Source organism: Carassius gibelio, chromosome A23 (assembly GCF_023724105.1).
Source record: "Carassius gibelio isolate Cgi1373 ecotype wild population from Czech Republic chromosome A23, carGib1.2-hapl.c, whole genome shotgun sequence".
In the NCBI taxonomy this organism is placed as follows: domain Eukaryota; kingdom Metazoa; phylum Chordata; class Actinopteri; order Cypriniformes; family Cyprinidae; genus Carassius; species Carassius gibelio.
The window spans coordinates 6,242,534-6,266,246 of NC_068393.1; the positions used below are offsets into that span (position 1 = coordinate 6,242,534).

The 23,713-nt window shown below is 37.7% G+C and overlaps 1 protein-coding gene across 12 annotated transcripts in view; it reads right to left on the bottom strand.

The window, feature by feature from the left end:
- Positions 1–23,713, bottom strand: part of LOC127945070 (ankyrin repeat and SAM domain-containing protein 1A) — a 96,305-nt gene that overhangs the window by 2,400 nt on the left and 70,192 nt on the right. For 6 of the 12 annotated variants that reach the window (XM_052541624.1, XM_052541616.1, XM_052541620.1 and 3 more), the window contains 11 exons: positions 22,612–22,724; positions 9,891–9,989; positions 9,595–9,741; positions 9,293–9,400; positions 8,167–8,334; positions 7,940–8,077; positions 7,690–7,761; positions 5,959–6,045; positions 4,608–4,745; positions 3,038–3,214; positions 1,958–2,040 (listed from right to left, as the gene is read on the bottom strand). In XM_052541624.1, the coding sequence (XP_052397584.1) occupies positions 1,958–2,040; positions 3,038–3,214; positions 4,608–4,745; positions 5,959–6,045; positions 7,690–7,761; positions 7,940–8,077; positions 8,167–8,334; positions 9,293–9,400; positions 9,595–9,741; positions 9,891–9,989; positions 22,612–22,724 (1,330 nt within the window). Of the gene's footprint in view, positions 1–1,137; positions 2,041–3,037; positions 3,215–4,607; positions 4,746–5,958; positions 6,046–7,689; positions 7,762–7,939; positions 8,078–8,166; positions 8,335–9,292; positions 9,401–9,594; positions 9,742–9,890; positions 9,990–22,611; positions 22,725–23,713 lie in introns of those variants that run through there. The other 6 variants (XM_052541617.1, XM_052541623.1, XM_052541621.1 and 3 more) reach the window with 3 other exon arrangements.

The following is a 23,713-nucleotide window of genomic DNA, read 5'->3' on the forward strand; positions in this document are numbered from 1 at the left end:
GTATAAATGGTATGAACTTGTAAATGCTTAAGCAGCACCCATAATTCATGTGATCACATGAGGATTGTTAAGGCTTGTGAAGAATATATGCATATAATTCCACCTTTAAATCCATAAGACCAGAAAATAAAACCCAAACCACAGCTCGAACTTCACAAACCCATGTTCACCACAGCACTGACTTTAGTCTGCTTTAAACAGCTCTTACTACTTTTTACTTTGATTCCTTGACATCGGACACATTTTGAGCAGGCGGTGTGTTCAGACACCTCTGTGTGATTTGGTTCAGACGTTTAGGCCCAGCCTAGTTTTCCAACTCAGACTTAAGACAACATCAAATCACAGTGCTCTACGCAAATCCATAAACTGGAGGCAAATTACATTTACAGTGAGGTACTTCGATCCAATTCAGTTAACTTCTAATGCACTGGAGCAGGCTTCTGCCAGCGGTCTAATGTCTCATCTAATGTCTCGTGAGGGAAGGACAGAACGTGTATCATCTATCAGATGTGCATAGGAACATAACAGGACTAAATAAAATCCATCTAGTCCTCACAGCCCATTATAAAAGGTTTAGATGCCAGTATGCAAGATAAAAGAAGCCCAACAAGTGATAATCTGATAATCTACTGGCACTTTCCACAAAACAGGTACAAAATGGGGCTTAAAACCTGTGAAGTCCTTTTGTCTCTTCATAGCAAAGTGAAAAGAGCTTAGCCTTCAGAAGACTTTGTCCATCAACCAAAAACTGTGCAGTTATTATGAGATGATTATACAAATATTCCTTATAAATCAATTCCTGTTTAAATACAGTTAAAAAACCTGATTTATGTTTTTTATTAAATAAATTACATTTTATTAAGATAAATAAAACAATAAAAAAAAATAGATATTAAATCAACTAATAAAATAAAAACAAACTAATAAAAAAATACATTCACTACATTCACTTAAATTAATAAAAAAATACATTTACAAAAAATGTAAACAAAAAACAAAATAAAACAAAAAAAACAACAAAATAGAACATGAAAAAATATAAATAAAATATGAAATAAAATAAAACAGTAGTTGAAGTTGACAATAATAGCCAATACTAATTTGTGAAAAAAATAAAAATGCTGATTTTATTTTTTTTTTTGAAGTAAATGACATTTCACTCAAATTGTGGGACATTTATGTTTAAATGTGTTTAACTGTTTTGGTAATTAAAGTCAATAAATTATTAATTTGGTAATTTATTTAGGTCAATTAAAACACCCCTTTATTTTTACATCTTTCTCACATGTTTCCTCATTAGTTCTATTTCTAAATGTTTCATCTGTGCCTTTATTGCATGAAAAAATAAATGTAAAAAAATTACGGGACACCAAAATGTACCGTATTGATGGAAAGTGCTTTATATCGTAATCCTTGGCGGCGGGGACTGTTTTGATCTGATGCTACATGTTTAGTGGAGTCCAGGTGTTTGAGCTCAGACTGAAGAAGAGGAAGAGGAAGTCTTCATCAGTGTCTCACAGCGGTCGACGCCTGGAGCAGACCAGCACCACAGAAGGGGAGAAGAGAGACAGACTAGTTAAGAGAAGAAAAACTGAGTGAGAAATGGAGGAAAGGTCCTTTGAGCAGGATGGAGTAGGAAATGTTAGTTTCTTCACGACTGAAACAGGAAGGTTAAACGACAGCACTGGTCCTCAGCAGAGCTTTACTTTGGTTTCAAACCAGTTATGATAGGACTACAGGTGAGAGGGGCTCCTACCTGAACCAACTTAAAGGGCTACGTCAGGACAGAGAGAACAGCCAGAGCTGTGTGAGACAGACGGAGAAGAGAGAGGAGGCTTCTGTGTGCAGGACAGCGAGGGGGAAGGAGTTCGGTCACAGTCTATCTAGAGAGTGAAGGCACGGAGCGAGAGGAAAGGGTGCGAGGGGGCGGTCCGGTCAGAATATGGTGGTCTCGTACTTGGTGCTGACGGTGCGTTTGGGATCTTTGGAGTCCAGGATCCAGGTGGCACTGCTCTGAGCGTCCACATCCATCGCTTCCACCTGAAACAGCAGAGGAGACGCGTAAATACCCTGTGTGTAACTCCTCAAAGAACCAGCAGGGGGCTCCGCAGTGCTGCAGGCGCTGCTCAGAAGGATCGGTCACAGAAAGAGAGGAACCATGGGAGTTTGAGCTACTGAAGTAATAAAGGACCAACACAGAAATAGAGCGGAGGAAAGTGTAAAGAATGAGAAGAAGAATACTCTAAACAGAGCAGTGACCGGACTACAAACACAGACAGACAGAGGATCATTTCACTTTAGGATTCAGCGCTGAGTTTTTTGTTTTTCTGATTCAATTTGGTAAAGAAAAGCTAGCTTTCAAACTAATTATATAACATTGTATATTTGTTCATATCGAAAAAAATATATTAGTAATATAATTAGGCAAGTTTTTGCATATGTCTGCATATGTTTGCATACTGTATGTTCATTTTTTTATTTTTTATTTTATGAAAATAATTTTTATAAGCAAGGATGCATTAATTTCATAAACAATTTTAGAGACATTTAGAATGTTTGAAAACATTTCTATTACAAATAAAAGCTGTCGAAATTTCTATTCATCAAAGATTCATGAACAATATTTTCAGTTTTCAACAAAAACATTAAAAGGCAAAGGTTTTAAACATTGATAATAATCAGAAATGTTTCTTGAGAAGCATATCAGCATATGAGAATGATGCTGAAAATACAGCTTTGATCACAGAAATAAAGTAGGTTTTAAAATATATTCACATAGAAAACATTTTTAAACTGTAATAATATTTCACAATATTATGATTTTATTACTAGGTTTTTGATTAAATAGACAACACTGGTGAGCAAAAAGACTGATCTTACAAACATTTAAACAATCTTACTAACTCACACTGTAGTGAACCTCACAAAGTGTCTAAAAACAGAACTCTGGAATATTTAGTTAGATTTGATGTTACTAAACTGTGTGTGTGTGTGTGTGTTTGCATGCGTGTGTGTGTGTGTGTGTGTGCGCTCTCACCCCTGACTTGCGCATGCTCCCTCGTGGTTTGGGGACAGGTCTGCTGCTCTTGGTCTGGATGATCTCGGTGGCTCCGGCTGCGCTCGGCTGTTGTCTGGTCCTCTGGGCCTGCAGGGCCAGCTGATAGGCCACTTCAAACGCCTGTCCCAGCGTCAGGATGATCTCATAGGTCAGGTTCTGTCGGGAGGTGGAGACACGCTGATTTACGATCATGAAGAAGTACTTAAACCACTATTAAGAAATGATCAAAGTATTCAAATGATTTCAATCCATCTTCAGAAGTCTCTTTAATAGCCTCATCAACAGCATCATCCATCAATACATTCATACAGGCCTCCAACATTATTCTGCACTTAAGAGGCTTGTGAACTCAATAAGCTTAGCTATGTCATATAGAGCAGCTTTTTATATAATTACACATCAGAGAGTCTCTGAAAAGTTAAGACCAGGACGGCTGTAGATACTGTTGAGTGTAATGAAAGACATGGAAACACTGATTTTTCTTCTTTTCTAATCTGTCAAAAACAAACACTGTAGTATTGAAAATAAACTTGCAGATCCTCCACAAAAAAAAAAGGAGGAAAAAAAAAAAAGAATCAGGGCTTGTAAGTTCAGCCGGTTTCTTTTTTCTTAACAAGCTTTTGAAGACAGAGTATAGCATATCCAACGCGGTCTACAAATAACATCATTTGACACAATCATAATGGAAGGGAACTAAAATTTTAGAGCATCTAAAAATGAATGTCTGGCCCTTTTTTGCTTTCATATGAAATTAATTATTAATTAAATCTAAATTAATAAAGCAGCAGGCTGTGTAAATAAACTCTGGAACCAGGATTATTCAATGTAGTCCAGATGCATGCAAACATTACAATGTCTTTAATGTCAATTTTGATCAAAACCAAAATGAAATTTCTATATTAAAAAAGTAATTCAAATGTATTTTCAAAAGATATATTCATTGTCTAATCAACTCTTAACTCAAATAAAAATGTATCAATCGCAGTATATCAATTGTTGCAATAAGCACCTGATCAGTTCTAATAATCACATGATTTGTGTATTATCAAATGTACTGCTAGCTGCAGCTCTATTAGAGTCTGGCTGTAAGTATTTGAGGCAATGATAGGTCTAGTGTGTGTCTGTATCATTCAGGCAGATGTATTATCAATGTCATTTTAATGGGCTGCTGCTCACAACCTCTCCTATAAAACTCATTGTGATACTATCAGAAGCCTGGCAATTGGCCCACGGCGCTCTGCACACCACAGAGAGAGAGAGAGAGAGAGAGAGAGAGACTCTTAATGCCCCCCAAAAATGAGTATTTCAGAGCATTAGTTCTCAGTTGCTGGTCATTAAACAGGTCTGTACTGATCATCACAGACAGCAGGGAAAAAAATAAGAAGAAATGCAAATTTGGGGGTTTTCAATTAATTTTACATCTGCAAAAAGAAACAAAAGTGATGTGTTTTTGAGACACTGTAAATCAGTATACAGACCTGAAGCAAAGCAGCTGAGAACTACTAATGTAGGAAGTGCTCATCTCTTAAACAGTGTATGTTTGTCTCACCACGTCTATGGTGCTGAACACGTGGCAGTAATGATGGCTGCTCTGCAGATCTTTAGTGATGTAAGCAAACGTGCAGAGGTCCTCTGGGTCCTGAGCCGCACAAGATATGTTCCTGATCTCATGTTCTGCAATGATGTTCTGCACACACAAACCAAAGTGATATTAGCCAACAGATCCAAGAATTTCAGCAAAAGCAAACAAACAAAAACGCCTTACTACTACTACAGTTCTCACAGGAATAATTAAAACAATCAATATCTGTTGATACTGATGAATACAATTAGATGCATGGGATAGATTGGGTGAAGTAATTGGATGGAGCGACAGACTGGATTGATGGATGGACAGATAGAATAGATTGGGTAGACGGGATGGGATGGGATGGCTTGATGAATGGATGGGCTGGATTGGGAGAATGGGAAGGAAGGATGGCATAGTATGGATTGGGTGTAGAGATGGATGAGTAGATGGATGGGATGGACTGGGTGGAGAGATGGATGGGTGGAGAAATGGGTGGTGGGATGGACTGGGTGGAGAGATGGATGAGTAGATGGTGGGATGGTCTGGGTGGAGAGAGGAATGGTTGGATAGATGGATTGGGTGTAGAGATGGATGGGTGGATGGTGGGATGAAGGGGTGGAGCAATAAATGGATGGGATGGACTGGGTGGAGAGATGGATGAGTAGATGGATGGATGGGATGGACTGGGTGGAGAGATGGATGGCGGGATGAATGGATGGGATGGACTGGGTGGAGAGATGGATGGCGGGATGGATGGATGGGATGGACTGGGTGGAGAGATGTATGAGTAGATGGATGGGATGGACTGGGTGGAGAGATGGATGGCGGGATGGATGGATGGGATGGACTGGGTGGAGAGATGGATGGCGGTATTGACTGGGTGGAGAGATGGATGGGTGGATGGTGGGATGGATGGGTGGAGAGATAGATGGATGGGATGGACTGGGTGGAGAGATGGAAGGGTGGAGATACAGATAATCTCATTGCTGAAATCAGTTTCCTAAAACTACCTCAAAATATTCCATAATAGTTTTTACCATAACAATGATCAATTAATGTCAATGCAATGCCTACTGACTCAAAAATGAATAAAACTTAAAAAAAAAAAAAAAAATACAACTAGGAGCCTCTATCAGACACCCGTGACCTTTAGCATTGAGAATATGACAAAGAGCTCAAGATCAGCCAAGAGTCACTCCATAAATCTGAGTTCCTCAGTGCGCCTGTTTATCAGTCATGTGACGCCCGTGAGCCAGAGGCTTCAGTTTAATGACCCGCTCTTTATCTGCCTGCTCGGGGGGGGAATGACAGAGGGGGATGATGTCATCACCTTGTTGACAGCATCAATGAATTTCACACCCTTGTACGTGATGGAGAGGACGATGGTGGGGATCTTCCTCATCTGTTCTGTCGACCTCTGAGAGAGAGAGAGAGAGAGAGAGAGAGAGAGAGAGAGAGAGAGAGAGAGAGAGAGAGAGAGAGAGATAGGTCATTTGTTAATGTGTTTCAGAACATATGGGGTTAATATAATACTCAGAATATTTCAATACAAATGCATTGATCAAATGATTGTATGGCAAACACCATAACATATTTTGTTCCAAAATTTTCAGTACTGTAAAACAGGGTCCCACTAGGGGGCCTCAGCAAACATCCAAAGGAGGCACAGGATGGCTTAAAAGTATTTAAATTAATACAGCTTTATTATTATATTAAATAGTTTACTGTAACTACATTAAAAGGTTTAAAAATTGAATAATATTCAGTTTTCATGCAGCTTCAAAACTTCTGGTTCAATTAACTATCAACACTTTCAGTTTCTGTTAATAAAAATTCTGAAACAAGCAGCTTCATCACAGCTGCAGGGAAAAAAATGGATATAATATCTTTTTATTAATATATATTGAAACCTTCAAACGTAATGTTGAACAGTGGACAGCCCTGAATCTAAAAGGTTGAGAACCACTGCTGTTAAAAACAAACTAACAAATAAATAAAAATAAATAGTAAACAATATTAAAATATAGTATTAGACACCATGCACCATAACAGTATTTGTTGTACTAAACAATGTATTTTACCCATGTTTATTATTGTTATTATTATTCCCCATTTATAATTAAATGTGACCCTGGAGCACAAAACCGGTCTTAAGTCTCTGGGGTATATTTGTAGCACTGTATGGGTCAAAATGATCTTTTTTTTTTTTTTTTAGGATATTAGGATATTAAGTAAAGATCATGTTCCATGAAGACATTTTGAAAATGTCCTACTGTAAACTTTTCTCAGTATTTAGATTTGATTGCATCCTCAGATTCCAGGTTTTCTAATAGTTGCATCTCAGCCAAATATCGTCTGATCCTAACAAACCATACATCAATCGAAAGCTTATTTATTCAAATTTCAGATGATATATGATGATCTCGATTAATAAAAAAAAAATTGACACTTAAGACTTAAGGTTTTGTGGTTCAGGGTCACAAATATCAATAAAAAAAAAATGAATTAGTAATGTAAATTACAGTAATGAGGAATTAAGTTAAAATGTACTTAATTTTCACGAAAATGAATGTCATGATGCTAAAAGCCTTAATAGCCCTTAAAATGTTTTATTATTATTATCATTAATATTTTGGGATGAGATGTGACCAGTTTCATTGTAAGATTTACCTATGGCCAATGCAAATATTTAAGGGACAGATTTCTTAAAAACCTGTAGTTTGTGTCTTGTCATGAAGTGTGGCTGAACATCTCTGCACTGACCGGCTGAGCAAACCGATCTGCTTGATTATTTATCACAACAGTCTGTCTCTCACACACAGGACAGTGCAATGAAGCGCCAGTCCATTTTCCACTTTCTGCATGGACCTTGTTAGCCAAATATTATGAAACTGTCCTTTTTGTGCGCTAGTGCCCCGTGGAGGACTCGCATGGGTGGCATTTTCCCTGACAGCGCTGCTTGCTGCCCGTTCCAGAATATAATACTAATGTCAGCGTCCTGGCGTGACTCCTCACAGGAGACCTTGAGCTCCCATTGGCTGAAGACTCTGTGAACACCTACCCTCATTTTAGCACAGGCGTCCTGCGTTGACTCTGTTCCTCTTAGTTCTTTAATGAGCATCGAGCCCAGATACTGCAGAACGAGCAGAAAGACAGGGAGAGACACAGATTTCAGTGTCAGTGACAAACAGTTAAATCACATTATCGAAACACAATCAAGGGTTCGGATGATTTCATAACCCGTCCCCTCAATATGAGTTATGACCCTATTATTATATAAAGAGGCTGTTGTGCGATAGAAATATCATTACGTTGGCCTCGTAGCCGCATGATTCGAAGATGAGCTTCTCGGGCTGATGGTGCCAGTTCTGGACCGGTGTGTACGGCGCCGCCTGACTCGGGGGTCGTAAGGTCAAGCGAGGCTCCCGTTGACGTTCCTCAAATCTCTCCTTTAGAGAGGAAGAACAATTTCAGGATACGCTGAACCTAATGTGCATGATTTGAGCAGAAACAGAGGGATCGGTGGAGTGTGACTCACCTGCGGCTGTGGTCTGTCGTTGGGCCGCTGTCGAACAGCCAGGTCATATTCGGAGTCGGGACCCCTCCTCCTCCCAGAATCAGCAGCAGGTAACAGGGGATCCATGGAGCGCGTGTAGGAGTCTGAGTGACTGAGAGGAGACGAGGTCTGGGACATGAGATCCTGACACTGCAAAAGAGGGAGATCAGCCAACCTCAAAGATGTCCTCGTCCAGAAATGAGCTCACAGTAAACTGCACTGTGTTCTAGACTATACTCAGGGTTGATGCCAGAATTCATTTGTTGTGAATAAAAATGAGGCCATGAGGGACACAAGTGCAAACTGTTTTCAACCTGGGTGTTTCAATGAAGGAAACCACACAACTTATTCTAAAGCTTTAGTGGACAAGAGAACTGAATTGAATTGTATTTCACATTATGGTGAGAGAGATCAGGGGAAGTGATGGGAGAAAAAGAATAAATAAAAACTTAAAAAGGACTTTATTTAGTTTTTTATTTTGAATTACAGTCATGAAAATTTTTAGATAAAAACTCTTTGAATATTTGCTGAAAAATTATTCCATAAGAGAGTTTAAACCACCAATTTCATAAGATATTCATTTTGTTTAAGAAATCTTGGACTCTGGCATGAACTGCTTGAACAGGTAGACTTCATATTATATATATATATAAAAATGAGGTAAAAAAATGATATATATATATATATATATATATATATATATATATATATATATATATATATATATATATATATATATATATATATTATATATATAAATATATAATATATAATATATATATATATATATATATATATAAAAAATTTATTTATATATATATATATATATTTAAAATTTATAAAAAAAAACAACAACACAACTTTTGATTTTTTTTAAACACAATCAAATGAATAGACATTTATAGATCAAATATTTGGATTATTATATATTTTTTATTTTTTTTATTTTATTAAACAAATTAATCAGTGTGTCAAGCCAAAATATTCATAAAGAGAACAATCTTGCAACAAAAAAGCTGTAAAATGAACCGCCTGACCTAAAACAAGTCCAGTTTGCCTAAAGACTGTTCCACAACGTGTCAGTGTGGGTGTACAGAGCAGTACTCACTCTGATCTGAGAGAGGCGGGGTGGTTTGACCGGAGGCTCCTCATACGGCCGTTCAGCTAACGATGCAATAATCCTTTTCCTGTGGCCCAACAATGTGATCTTCAGCACCTACAGACATAAAACACACACAACCAAGGCAACAATCACACTCTTCATTTCTATCATGCAACGTAAATACCCTGTTCCCCACCGAATGAATCAGAACCAAGAAACTGAATTTTTAAAATGTAAACTATGTAAATACTTCATATAATACTTCATATAAAACAAACAACAAAAAGTCAATACTGTAAATGTCTCACATTGACGATCTCCAGCTCCCACAGGTTCTTCACACATTCTAGCGTGCGATAGCCGCTGGACAGGAAGTTCGGCAGGTATTCCTGAAGACCCAGGACGTCCAGCCACGCAGAGAGGGACGTGCTGCCGTCACAGCCTAACGCTTTCACCTGCACAGATCAAACAACACACAACGAACTTCAGACACAGATACACTACCGGCCGACATACAACGGATATTATTATAATACCGTTAAGTGCATGAAGAGATTATTAGCATGAGACAATCCTCGTCAGAGCATTTTAGACCGAAACAGACCTTTGGTAGAGAACGTGCAGCACTGAGGATCTTCCTGCGATGAGCAGGATCCGTGATGCCAATCTCTCTCAGGTCTTGCTCTTCCATTACGTCATTTCCCTACACAATCATACACACACACCCATCAGGTGAAAAACGATGAAAATACAACATACAGTACACAACATCACAACAAACTACCTACAGTAAACGCACAAGCCCATATCAATAGTGTGTGGCAATAATGCACCAACTGGTAAATGTATTATTATTAATTTCTGAAATAAAACAAAACAAAAACAAGGTTTAATTCAATTTATTGCAGGGCAAAGAAAAACACCTGGAAGCATTGATGGTCATCTGAAAACCACATCTACTATCAACAAACAGTGAACTGTGATTACTGTGAAATGACCGATTAACAGTGCCCACAAACTGAGCTTCTGTGTTTGCATGTGACCATTACATGAACCACAAACTGTATGCTGTGGAGAAAATAATGACTCCTTTGAGCACTGGCTGTCATTGTGTGCCGACACAGAGAGAGAGAGTCCATTCACATACTGACTCATACTGAAACACAATCATTCAGCTCCAATCCATTCTTCAAGAGCATTTCACTGCTAAAATCAAACCATAACCATACTAAAACAAGCACTAAAACAACAACAACAAAAACATAACTAAAAGAGCAAACCATTAAAAAAAATACAAATTAAAATAAAAAACAAAACCAATAAAACACTGACATCAAAAAGCAAACCACAAAACAAAACCAATGACAAGCAACAAACCAGAACAAAAACAAAACAAAGCAGAACAAAAACAAAACAAAGCAGAACAAAAACAAAACAAAGCAGAACAAAAACAAAACAAAGCAGAACAAAAACAGAAGCAACAAAAAAGCAACAAAACAAAAAAGCAAAACAAAACAAAAACAAAACAAGCAGCAAAAAGCAACACAAAAAAAATTACAGCAAAAATTAAAACAAGCAACAAAAAGCAAAACAAGCAACAAAAACAAAACAAGCAACAAAAAGCGAAAACCAAACAAAACAAGCAACACAAAACAAAAAATAAAAGCAAAACAAAACAAAAACAAAACAAGCAACAAAAAGCAAAACAAAGCAGAACAAAAACAAAAGCAACAAAAAGCAACACAAAACAAAAAAATTACAGCAAAACAAAACAAAACAAGCAACAAAAAGCTAAACTAAAAATCAAATACAAATCAAAACCTGTAAAACATGAACAAAAAGCAAACCACAACAAAACCAATGAAGAAAAGGAACATACAACAATAATCACAAGCCTATCGTAGTATCCTAATCATGAACAGCGTGAAGTGAGAGAAAAGTGATCATGTCATCTGTTAATCATTCACCAGCTGGCTTTTTGTTCACACCTGCTCCTCATAACGGTGTATTAATCATAGACTAGGTCTCGATCGCATGTGATCTTGTCTCTTCACACAGCACTCCGGTGAACATACAAAGTAGAAACCTGCACACCTGCTACAAGACATGCAGAAAGTCAAACAGTCAATGATCCCAAATGTCCTGTTCATCCCCCTGACACTTTCCATTCCAGAACAGACAATGAAGGAAGGTGCAGATCTGCTCTGAATCAAACAAATCACTGTCTGTCATCCCTCACTCTACTCGAACACGAGCGATCTGAACCACTTTAAGTCTCGTCTGCTCATTCTGTGATAGTGAGAGACGGGGAACAGGCCGGAGTGAAACTGCCCAAATCACTGAGTGAAGAAACAGCAGCTGAACGCAGAAAGGTCGAGGTGGATCAATCTGTCTCCATTCTGCTCTCTCTCGCTCTCTCTCTTTCCAATCCACTTAACTCTTCTTCTCTCATTATCAGCCTTCAGTACAGACTGAAATCAGATCTCGGAGTTCAACACATATAGATATGGATGGGATAATGTGACGATGAAACAAATGGAGGTTGCGTATTCAGTGGCTCCAAAACATAGTTAAACACTAAAGAGAGTTCAAAACGCTGCTACAGATTTTCTGTAGCTAACTAATGTCACTTTTCATTCACTGACTTTCTCATTCCTTTTCAAATCACAAGCAAATATTTGTATACTTAGCATTTAAATCCCAAAGTGCAGATATATAACAGCGATGTTTGCTTTAGCATATGGCAGTGATAAAAGCTTGTGTGACTCACAGCTCCAGAGACTTTGCAAAGTTTGCAAAGAAATAATGTTTTTTAGAGCTATCTGATTTCACAAAGACATCTGAGAATAAAACTTTTATTCCAGTTGTGGAGAGATTCCTCATGACGGCAGAGGAGGAAATCAGCCACTAATAAGGGAAGTCCACAAAACAGCTCGCATGAGCAATCAAAAGAAATCTGTGCGCTTAGGAGCCGAGGAAAACCTCGGCGGAAATCTCCCTAGTGCAGAGGAACTTGAATTAACTTTGAGGAATGATGCAGATGCTTTATGACTTTGTAATCATTTTGCACCCTAGCAATCATGTGAATGACATCCAAGTGTTGCCTTATTCACAAGAACTGATTAGATGCTAAGTTCAGAGCACATGCACTTCTGGGTCAGTGATAAATGAAAAAAACTTGACATTAGGGCTGCACGATAATGGTTAAACTGATATTCACGATTATTTTGATTAAAATTATAATCACGATTATTAATAACGATTATTCTATCCTACTGAAATTTTTTTTTAAAACCTGCTAAAAACCAGCCTAAACTTGGCTGGTTTAATCTGGTCTCCCAGCCTGACCGGCTAAGGAAGTGATCGAAACTCCTCTAAAACCAGCCTTATGACCAGCTCTGACCAGCAAAGGCCGAGCTGGATGACCAACTATTATCAGTCAAGCAGCTTAGGCTGGTTTTAGCTGTGTGTTTTTCAGCAGGGAAATGCAATAACATTTCATGTGTCCTTTAAACAACCTCCACTGAATTCATTTGACCATGATAAAACAAAACTCATGGTTTTGGTTGGTGTTTTGTCATATGTATTCACATTACATTTTCTAAGAGACCATTTGAACAAATTTACTGTGCGATCTGAGTGGCTTTTTCTCATTTGTGAACAAAGATCGTTAATACACACTAAAAACTAGCATGGCCATGCCATTTTCAACTCGAAAACTGGTAAAAACTACAGAAACTCCAACAATTCAAATTTTTGCAAAAAATTCCCCATTGTATTGTCACAGGTAAATCATAAACATACAGTACTGTATACATATGCAAAAACAAGATCTAACACGTATAAACTTCTATGACTTAGTTGTTTTCCTCAAGGGGACCAAATAAATGTCTATAACTTTTGGGCCCCAAAACGCATGGAATACCAGGACACACACACACAAGATTTTGCAGCATTTTATTTGGAAGTTTTCCTTGCACCAAAAACAATAATTTAGTTTTTGCTTTGGTACCTTTGAGGTGTCTGTATGTGAATGAGATTGTTCTGATTGGCTAACCGTCTTGTGTGTGAAAACACTGACGCAATTCACTCTGAATATCCTCAAAGAGATACAGATCTTCTTCAAATAGCTTCAGCTCATTTTCCAGTGTCACTGAAGAAATCAGGCTGTTCTCACAGGTACGACACAAACAGCAGAGTACAGTGCTCTGCTGAAACAAATGGATGTGATAAACACACATAATTAACCTGTTTAACTGAATATCATGCATCTACATTTCACATCTGACATCAGCAAATTACAATTCCCATACTGCTCCTCTTGAAATCCTCTGTGTCCCTTTAATTTTAAATGCCTTTTAAAATTTAAGCACAAGTAAAAATAGCAACGTATTAAAGTAAAATTGGACGTGGCGTCTTAATGCAAGACCCAAAAACACAGCAGACGAGCTCATCTCATTTACTGATCACATATCTCATCCGTGATCAAAGGTGATCGCCTGCTTTGAGGTGAATTTAGGAGAAGTCAAATGCAGAGACGACAGGATGGGAAGATGGAGCGGAGCTGGATGCGGGAGCTAATGCACTTCTGGAGAGATGTGAGACGACCTCACCACAGGTATCTGAACGAAAGCAAGACCTCAGAGTCTTACTCCCACACTCCATCTCCATAAAAATGCATTTGGGTTTAGTTGGGAAAGGAGGGTAATGGGGAAAGTGTCTCTATCTAGCACAGCAAGTACATTACTTCAGATCGGACTTTTAGAAGTTCTTCAACATGCATGAAACTGCACTAGTTAAAAAAAGAGAGGAGAATCCTGAAATGCTGTTTTTCAAATGTACGTTTTCCAAACACAGAATGACACTTACTTGCATCAGTTCGGGCAAAATTCTGGCGAATTCCAAAGTAGTGTAAATGGATGGACAAACAACTATTTGGAAAAATACACTTGCATTCTAAAGTCTTTTTTTTTTTTTTTTACTTTTTTTTTTAAATGTTTTTGACATTCTCTGTTGCTCACCAAATATGCATTTATTTGAATATATTGTAAAATGTAATTTATTCCTGTGATTAAAGCTGAATGTTCAGTATATATATATATATATATACAGTCTTGTTCAAAATAATAGCAGTACAATGTGACTAACCAGAATAATCAAGGTTTTTAGTATATTTTTTATTGCTACGTGGCAAACAAGTTACCAGTAGGTTCAGTAGATTGTCAGAAAACAAACAAGACCCAGCATTCATGATATGCACGCTCTTAAAGCTGTGCAATTGGGCAATTAGTTGAAAGGGGTGTGTTCAAAAAAATAGCAGTGTCTACCTTTGACTGTACAAACTCAAAACTATTTTGTACAAACATTTTTTTTTCTGGGATTTAGCAATCCTGTGAATCATTAAACTAATATTTAGTTGTATGACCACAGTTTTTTAAAACTGCTTGACATCTGTGTGGCATGGAGTCAACCAACTTGTGGCACCTCTCAGCTGTTATTCCACTCCATGATTCTTTAACAACATTCCACAATTCATTCACATTTCTTGGTTTTGCTTCAGAAACAGCATTTTTGATATCACCCCACAAGTTCTCAATTGGATTAAGGTCTGGAGATTGGGCTGGCCACTCCATAACATTAATTTTGTTGGTTTGGAACCAAGACTTTGCCCGTTTACTAGTGTGTTTTGGGTCATTGTCTTGTTGAAACAACCATTTCAAGGGCATGTCCTCTTCAGCATAGGGCAACATGACCTCTTCAAGTATTTTAACATATGCAAACTGGGATCCATGATCCCTGGTATGCGATAAATAGGCCCAACACCATAGTAGGAGAAACATGCCCATATCATGATGCTTGCACCTCCATGCTTCACTGTCTTCACTGTGTACTGTGGCTTGAATTCAGAGTTTGGGGGTCGTCTCACAAACTGCCTGTGGCCCTTGGACCCAAAAAGAACAATTTTACTCTCATCAGTCCACAAAATGTTCCTCCATTTCTCTTTAGGCCAGTTGATGTGTTCTTTGGCAAATTGTAACCTCTTCTGCACATGCCTTTTTTTTAACAGAGGGACTTTGCGGGGGATTCTTGAAAATAGATTAGCTTCACACAGACGTCTTCTAACTGTCACAGTACTTACAGGTAACTCCAGACTGTCTTTGATCATCCTGGAGGTGATCATTGGCTGAGCCTTTGCCATTCTGGTTATTCTTCTATCCATTTTGATGGTTGTCTTCCGTTTTCTTCCACGTCTCTCTGGTTTTGCTCTCCATTTTAAGGCATTGGAGATCATTTTAGCTGAACAGCCTATCATTTTTTGCACCTCTTTATAGGTTTTCCCCTCTCTAATCAACTTTTTAATCAAAGTACGCTGTTCTTCTGAACAATGTCTTGAACGACCCATTTTCCTCAGCTTTCAAATGCATGTTCAACAAGTGTTGGCTTCATCCTTAAATAGGGGCCACCTGATTCACACCTGTTTCTTCACAAAATTGATGACCTCAGTGATTGAATGCCACACTGCTATTTTTTTGAACACACCCCTTTCAACTAATTCAACTAATTGCCCAATTGCACAGCCTTAAGAGCGTGCATATCATGAATGCTGGGTCTTGTTTGTTTTCTGAGAATCTACTGAACCTACTGGTAACTTGTTTGCCACGTAGAAATAAAAAAATATACGAAAAACCTTGATTATTCTGGTTAGTCACATTGTACTGCTATTATTTTGAACAAGACTGTATATATATATATATATATATATATATATATATATATATATATATATATATATATATATATATATATATATATATATATACATACACACACACACACACGTTTTGCTGTAGTGTGTCAGTAGTCAATATCAGTTTACATTTCCAAACTATGGAATGATGTTAAACATTATTATTATGTATTTGCAATTGCATTCTCAATTTGTGGATGCATAAAATGTGACAATCCAAATGCAAATGGAAATGGCGCATTACTGTTTGCATTTTCATTTAAGCGAACGCACAGTGTCTGCCAAATTTAAAATGGAAATGCAAAGTCTGTTTGCAATTGTGCTTCCCATATCTTACGAGCTGTGAGTCTGTCATATTTAAATAGCAATATTAATTACCACATTTGCCTTTTCACTCTCTTTGCACTGCACTACACTCAAATGGAATCGCAATTCCTTTTGCATTTGAATTTCTGACGTCTACACGAAAACCTGTCAATCAAGTGACAGGGGTGGGGCCCTTTTATTGGGCGTGTTTGCATTGGGAAGTGACATCACTCACAGTCGATGGTAATCAACAATTATTAATAGACGATTTTGCAGAATGTTGTGGAGGACATTTTGACACTCACGCAGCAAGCTGACGACAGTTCATACGGTACAGATTTCCTTTTACTTATAAGTCATTTGGTTTTGGACAGGTTAAATGAGTTTGTGGCCTTGACGAACAGCAACATCAGTAATTATGGCTTCGCCAATCTAAAGTTGCCGGTGTTCTGAAACTTTCGATTTCTGAGATATCACTGGGCGGATCATACGTATTCATGAGTTTCCTGTTTCACGTTAAAGCGACTCTGAAAATATTAGTGCGTTGTCATCGGATCAAAAATATAAAAAGAGGCAATTTAGATAATATTTAGTTTAATTTGTAATGGTTGTATATATAAACATTTCACTGAAGTATATTTCTGCTGCTATTATTATGTTTAAATGAAAAATGAAAGTGGTATTTCACAAACACATTTAACCTGTCCAAAACCAAATGGCTTCTGAGTAAAAGGGAATCTGTACCGTATGAACTGTCGTCAGCTTGCTGCGCGAGTGTCAAAAATTGCACCAATTACTTTCTTTTTTTCAAAACATCCTGCAAAATCGTCTATTAATAATTGTTGATTACCGTCGACTGTGAGTGATGTCACTTACCAATGCAAACACGCCCAATAAAAGGGCCCCACTCTTGTCACTTGATTGACAGGTTTCCGTGTAGACTTCGGAAATTCAAATGCAAAAGGAATTTCGATTCCATTTGAGTTTTGGCAGTTTACATCCGCATATGTGGTATTCAATATTTAAATATGAAAGGCTCATAGCTCGTAAGATATGGGAAACACAATTGCAAATGGACTTTAAATTTTAAATTTGGCAGACACTGTGCGTTCGCTTAAACGAAAAGAAACCTACAAAGCTATCTGAAAAACAATGTGCAAGTGCACCTAGGACTAAAGCTTTTTTTTTCTTTTTTTTTTTACATATAGTGTGGTCACACCAAATGTTGATTCAATTTCGTTAAGTTAATAGAAGTTAATATTTATTTTTGATGGCAGCCTCACTTTACAGCAGATTCTCTTATGAAAATAAAGTACAAAATAACATTTATTTGAAAATGATCATTTTAAAATGGAAATGGATCAGGAGCCAAATGACTTAAACATAGGAAGCTTTGATAGTTCATTTTAAATCAGGCGGAACAAAAAATGGACTTCTGGTTCAGCGATGAAGTCAGCCACGCCTCTGTGTTTCATTCACTAACAGTCGGATTCAAACTTGTAACTGACCCACGAGAATCTGTTGGACTGATGCATTAGAAAGATCTACCTCACGAGAGTAATTTGTTTTTGTCAACTGGCTCAAGCTGTCAGCTAACTGCAGCCTACAAGATGGAAAACTAAGAGGAAACAGAAGTGAATGGAAAAGAATTGCTACAAAAATAAAACATGTTTAAGCATGTAAAAACCCAAGCTTCCTGGACCAGAATCTTCTTACAGAGAACAAATAGTCAATTCTCCACTGTCACATGAAAAACAGAGTCAGCGCGGAGAAAGACGAAGTCTTCATCTCCAAAAAGCACTGGGGAGGTAGTGGAAAAACGACACAAAGACGGGAAGCAGCTTTATAGTGATGTTCAAAGCATTATGCAGCTATTAAACACATCGACAGCTCAAGATGCTAAACCCGCTGAGCTATTAAAATAGTCCTGTGAAAATGCCTGCCTCTTTCCAATCAGCTCACTGTGACAAAAACTTGACTTTTTTGAAATTTCAAATGCATTGAGATGAAATTGAGACTCTAGCTTAAGAAGCTCAATGCGGCTGGGCTACAGTGTGATAGGTACAGACCAGCATATAAACAAATCTAAGCAGTGTTAATTTTGACACGAAATTTTAATTTAGTTTTAGTCTTAGTCTTTTGACTATAATTCTTTTTAGTTTTAGTCAAGTTTTAGTCATCTGATTTGTTTTAATTTTAGTCTTATTTTAGTCGACTAAAATTGCTTGGTATTTTAGTCGACTAAAATTGCTTGGTATTTTAGTCGACTAAAATTGCTTAGTATTTTAGTCGACTAAAATAAGACTAAAATCAATAACAGATTTACTAGACAATTTTTTACAGCTGGTATAGGAAACAAACTTAACCAAAATATATAAAACACAAATTCAACTTTATTTCAACACAACTGTGTCTTTATTTCGATTCAAAAGCTTTTATGCAGCAACAAACACTGTCATGATAATGTAAACAATAACTAGCTGCCAATTGACCATCAATAAAAGAAAAATAAGGTTAGGTCCAGGACCTTAAAGCTTACAGCTGAGCTGAACAATAAGTGCATACATTTAAAGTAAATATTTAATAAGTTGGGTGGATAAAAAAAAGTAACAAGATTTTATAAGGTATTAATTTGTCTAGCAATATTGTATGTTTTAAATACTACAATATTGCTAGATTTGTATGTATAATGAGAGGATGTGAACATTCATGTTTCACATGACTAATATAGAAATATTTGTGATATTGTCATTATAAAATATACTAAACATTAGTATTAATCAAATGTATTTATCATGATATTACGTATTAGTATTAGTATTGTGCTCACATCTAATTTGAAGAAGGGGCTATTTTACAGTACTTTTCAGTTCGTAATATTTAATGCTACAACATCTACGCACTGCACTATTCCAATTTTGCTTAGCTCAATAAACAAAAGAACATCGTTGTAAAATTACATTTGAGAAAATGTCCGGGTGGCTCGTCTGTAAATGTCTTTTCAAATTGGTTGTGTTCTTGCCACGAATGAGCGCTCTGCATGCTTTACACTTTGTTTTGTTTTGTTCGTCGTCAAACGTGAAGTGAGCTGTGGACATTTTGTCGCTCTTTTAGACAGTAGGGACTTTAAGCAACAGCTGCGAATGGAACGGCTACAGCGACCGGAAGTTTGCCGTCACACCGCTGTAGCCAAGAACGTAAAAGTCACTAAGCAACGGTAAAACAGAACAGCGCAACGCAGCATTAATTCATTTATTGAGATCCAAAAAAATATATAATTTAAAAAAGCAAGAGAAGGATTGCTTTTGGCGTTAAATGACAATATTTTGTCAGAAGAGGAGTTTTTAATATTGTATGATGTAAATAAGTCTAAAAACATAACATTTATTTACCTAACCTCACGTTGTAGCGACTCCGGCAAATCAGCTGTTCTCCCGTAGTAGACCGTTAAATTAGAACGTCACAAAGTAGCAGTTAAATTCGCGCAGGCGCAATACAACGCCAGAATGGCGTTGCCGTTCCACCAGAGGCTGTTGCTTAAAGTCCCTATCACCTCTTCGAATGCCGACTTCCCGGGAGCTCATAAAAACTGAAAACCTTCGCTTCACGTCTCAATAAGTCAGGCTCTGATTGGTTCTCTTCTCTCATGCAGTCTGTTCTGTTTTGCCGGTTCTTTTGCTCATTCCTCGCATCTCTCCTGTCTGCTGATTTGATTTTCGTCACAGTCTATTTTCGTCTCGTCCTTTATTCGTTGACGATAATGTCAATCAATTTAGTCATAGTTTTAGTCTCCATCAGTGCCTTCTATTTTAGTTTTCGTTTCGTTTTCGTCGGCAAAAATATATTCGTGACGAAAATAATGATGAAAATATTTAGTCAACGAAATTAACACTGATAAGATGAACTCATTCCTTACTACACTCCACTGAAACATTCAGAGAGAGTACGGCTGTACAGTCTAGCCAAGATTTATTAATCCTGCATGTATAAATCAGCACAAGTCCACAAATGCATTCAGGCAAGGCAGTTTGTACGCAGCAGAGAGACTGGCCTCCTGTATCTGTACAAGTGCTATTGTGGAGTTGTGCTGAACATTTCAATCCAAAGGACAGAGTGTGTGATTATGTGACCGCATCGAGCCATGCCACTGATTCTGAGTACAGTATCAGATCGTGAGCTTACTAACTGAATGAAGCAAACGGAAACGGCACACAGTACACCACTGTTCAAAGGTTTGACGTTAGTAAGATTTGTATTACTTCTGAAAGAAGTGTCTTCTGCTCACCAAGTCTGCATTCATCAAAATAAATAAATAAAATAAAAACAGCAATATATTGTTTTTATTTTTTTACCATTTATTTTACAATTTAAATTTACAACTTAAAATAACTGTTTTCTACTTAAACATATTGTTAAAATTCAATTTATTCCTGTGATGCCAAAGCTGTATTTTCAGCATCATTACTCCAGTCTTCAGTGTCACATGATCCTTCAGAAATAATTTTAATATGTTGATTTGGTGCACAAGAAACATTTCTTCTTATTATAAGTGTTGAAAAATGCTGTGCCGATTAATATTTTTTGAACGTGATAATTGTTTACCAGGATTCTTTGATTAAAATTCTAAAGATTAGCGTGTATTTGACTTTTGTAAAATTAGAAATGTCAGCTTTGAATTTAATGTGTAGTTGCGGAATAAAAGACAAATAAAAAAATACAATTAAAAATATTATAATTTGTTGTAGTACAAGTATAATAAACATAGTATAAAGTGTGTGTGTTTTTTTTTCAGGTATCAAAAACTGCTATAAAAATTGTATAATTATATTGGTATCACTTATCAAATACTGTATGCAACAGTGCTAAACCGGACTTCAGTGTAATTATGAATGGCTAACTATGAGCACTGATGGATTGTAGCCTCACACTGTGTTTTTATATCAACGTAAGGATCTAGAATGAAGTTGTGAAGGAGCTGCAGAGATGGACGATGCATCAGGATGGGGTCTACACACACACACACACACACACACACACACTACTGACCAGCTTGACTATAAAACATTCATTACTCCTGCAATGAGGTGGCGCTCGGCGTGGAACAGAGGGTCTGTATCTCTGATTTACAACACACACATCACCTCCTTCGGTCAGCTGAGGCTTTCAACTGCATCACCATCGTTTCTCATTACCTCACATGGTAAAAACAACACAGCCCCTCATAAGGCATCGGGCTTCTTTCATAAAGCCTCATGGGCTTCTCAATCTAGTGTAGACCCTGTTTGTGGGCTGTGTATATATGACTATATATGAATCCTCAAAAACATATGAATCAACAGCCAAACAGAAAAGAGTTACTTTAGTGTAACCAATCACAACTAGGCCTATAATTATAAACTATTTGAAGAATTTTGAGAAAATGTGTTCTAGTTCTGGATGCCCAAGTCAAAAGATCCCAACGCCTAATCCCAATGATACTTCAGTTGCTAGATATAACTTGTGCCCCCTTTCAAAGATAACTTCTGGCCTGTTTTATCCTCCACTAGGGTCGCTTAGCAAAGTAATTTTGGAAAAGAAAAAAATGCATGATTTGAGGTATGATTCTTGGTGTTGATACTTGGTGCCCTAGCAAACACCACTAAAACACATTCTTTATTGGGATTATCAAAACCTATTTTCCAGAGGCTAGTGTTTTTAGACAGTCTGCAGTTACAGGAAGTGATTGAGCTCCGTCTAAATTAAACTTCCACTTACCATCCGGTCTCATAATGTCGTAATTAGGTTTGTTAATGATTGATCATTCAGGGCCAGGATAAAGACCAGGATATCTGCCTCGATTAAGTGCCTAGTTCTGTTATGGCAAATCATGTTAAGACCAAAGAACGCTCACTGTTCATTTGACCTCCCAGCTTAAGAAGAACGCTGACAGTTCTGCTGCTGTTTCAGAAGTTCGCTTGGCTGCAGGTTCGCTCTGCTCAGCATACTTGTAAACACTTAATGCTTATTCAGGGTACTAGAAAACTCTCTCTTTCTGCGTGTTTGCATGAAGACGATTACTCTGCAACATCAGAGTTACCGGCCAAGATCCATAAGCATCAGAACATCATAACAGGCAAACAAAAGCTAAAGTAATTTCTGAACACTTTCTTAATGACAATCATACTTGATAACAAGAATAAGGCATTTAAAGACTTTAGGTAGCACAATACATAATACATGTACAGTAGCAATGAGAGTGAGATGCTTTTATTTGTAGGTAGGAGTTACTCACCATGAACCGCAGGTCGTCAAAGCCGTTGAGCAGTAGCTTGCTCTCATACTGCGGAAGTCCGATATTCTCCAACCAATCCCCGACCGGCTGTTCAAGCAGCCTCCCGAATCCACCTGCGGACAGAGGAAGGCGCTTGAGCAGCGAGAAACCATTGATACGGTAGCATCGGCAATTGGAGGAAGAGACATGGCACTGCCACATCATCCTCGGCCAACAGTGCCGAGAGCACAAACACCAAGACGGCAGAGGCGACAGGATCCCGGCCGAGAGGTGTGGCCGCTCCCACAGCAGGGGCGAAACCACGCTGGCTAAGAATGAAGTTTGTTGTTTCCGAATCTGGGAAGAAGATGGGCCCAATGCTGGGACTGATCACAGATTTAGACTCCACATTATGTCCTTGTTGAATTCATCGACATTGGAGAGGTTTCAGCAGTAACTGTGAAGTACAACTGGGTGCCGAGAGCAGCAATTGTCAAAGTTTCCATCTGAGCTCAGAAATCACCCAATCAATCAAAGGTTTGATTTCACAATCCAAAAAGTCACAGAAGACGATGTGCACAATTGTAATGAAGCCAGTTTCAATGCAATCCTGGACAAGCTAGTTTCTAAAAATGCGAGTTTGCAGATCCACCTTTGCATCTTTTAATGAGGAGGAGCACAGGAAAAACATCTCACGATTGAACATTGGTATTTCTCTCATGGGTGTCCAAGTGGAGTTGGGTGCACAAATAAACTCTTCACCTATAACGATCACAAACACTCATTACTCCCAAGCAATGTCTACCCATCGTTTGAACTGATGCAGTGACTCAAAATCTCCTGATCTCTTAAGCTTGCTATAGGACTCTACCGTAAGCCTGAAAACTGTAAACTTGCGTTCTGCACTCCTCATGCAAATGAACTTCTAATCCAATCTCTACGATAGCGTTACTTAAAAGCCAGGCAGGATTCCATGACTTGCATTGCACAGAGTCACTCTGATTCTCAAGATCAAAGGTACATGAGGCTTAGGCAAAGAGCAAAAAAGTCTCCGCTCTAATAAAACTCTCAAAATCAACTTTATTTCACAACAAATATCACATTTAGATGCAGAAGGATCTAA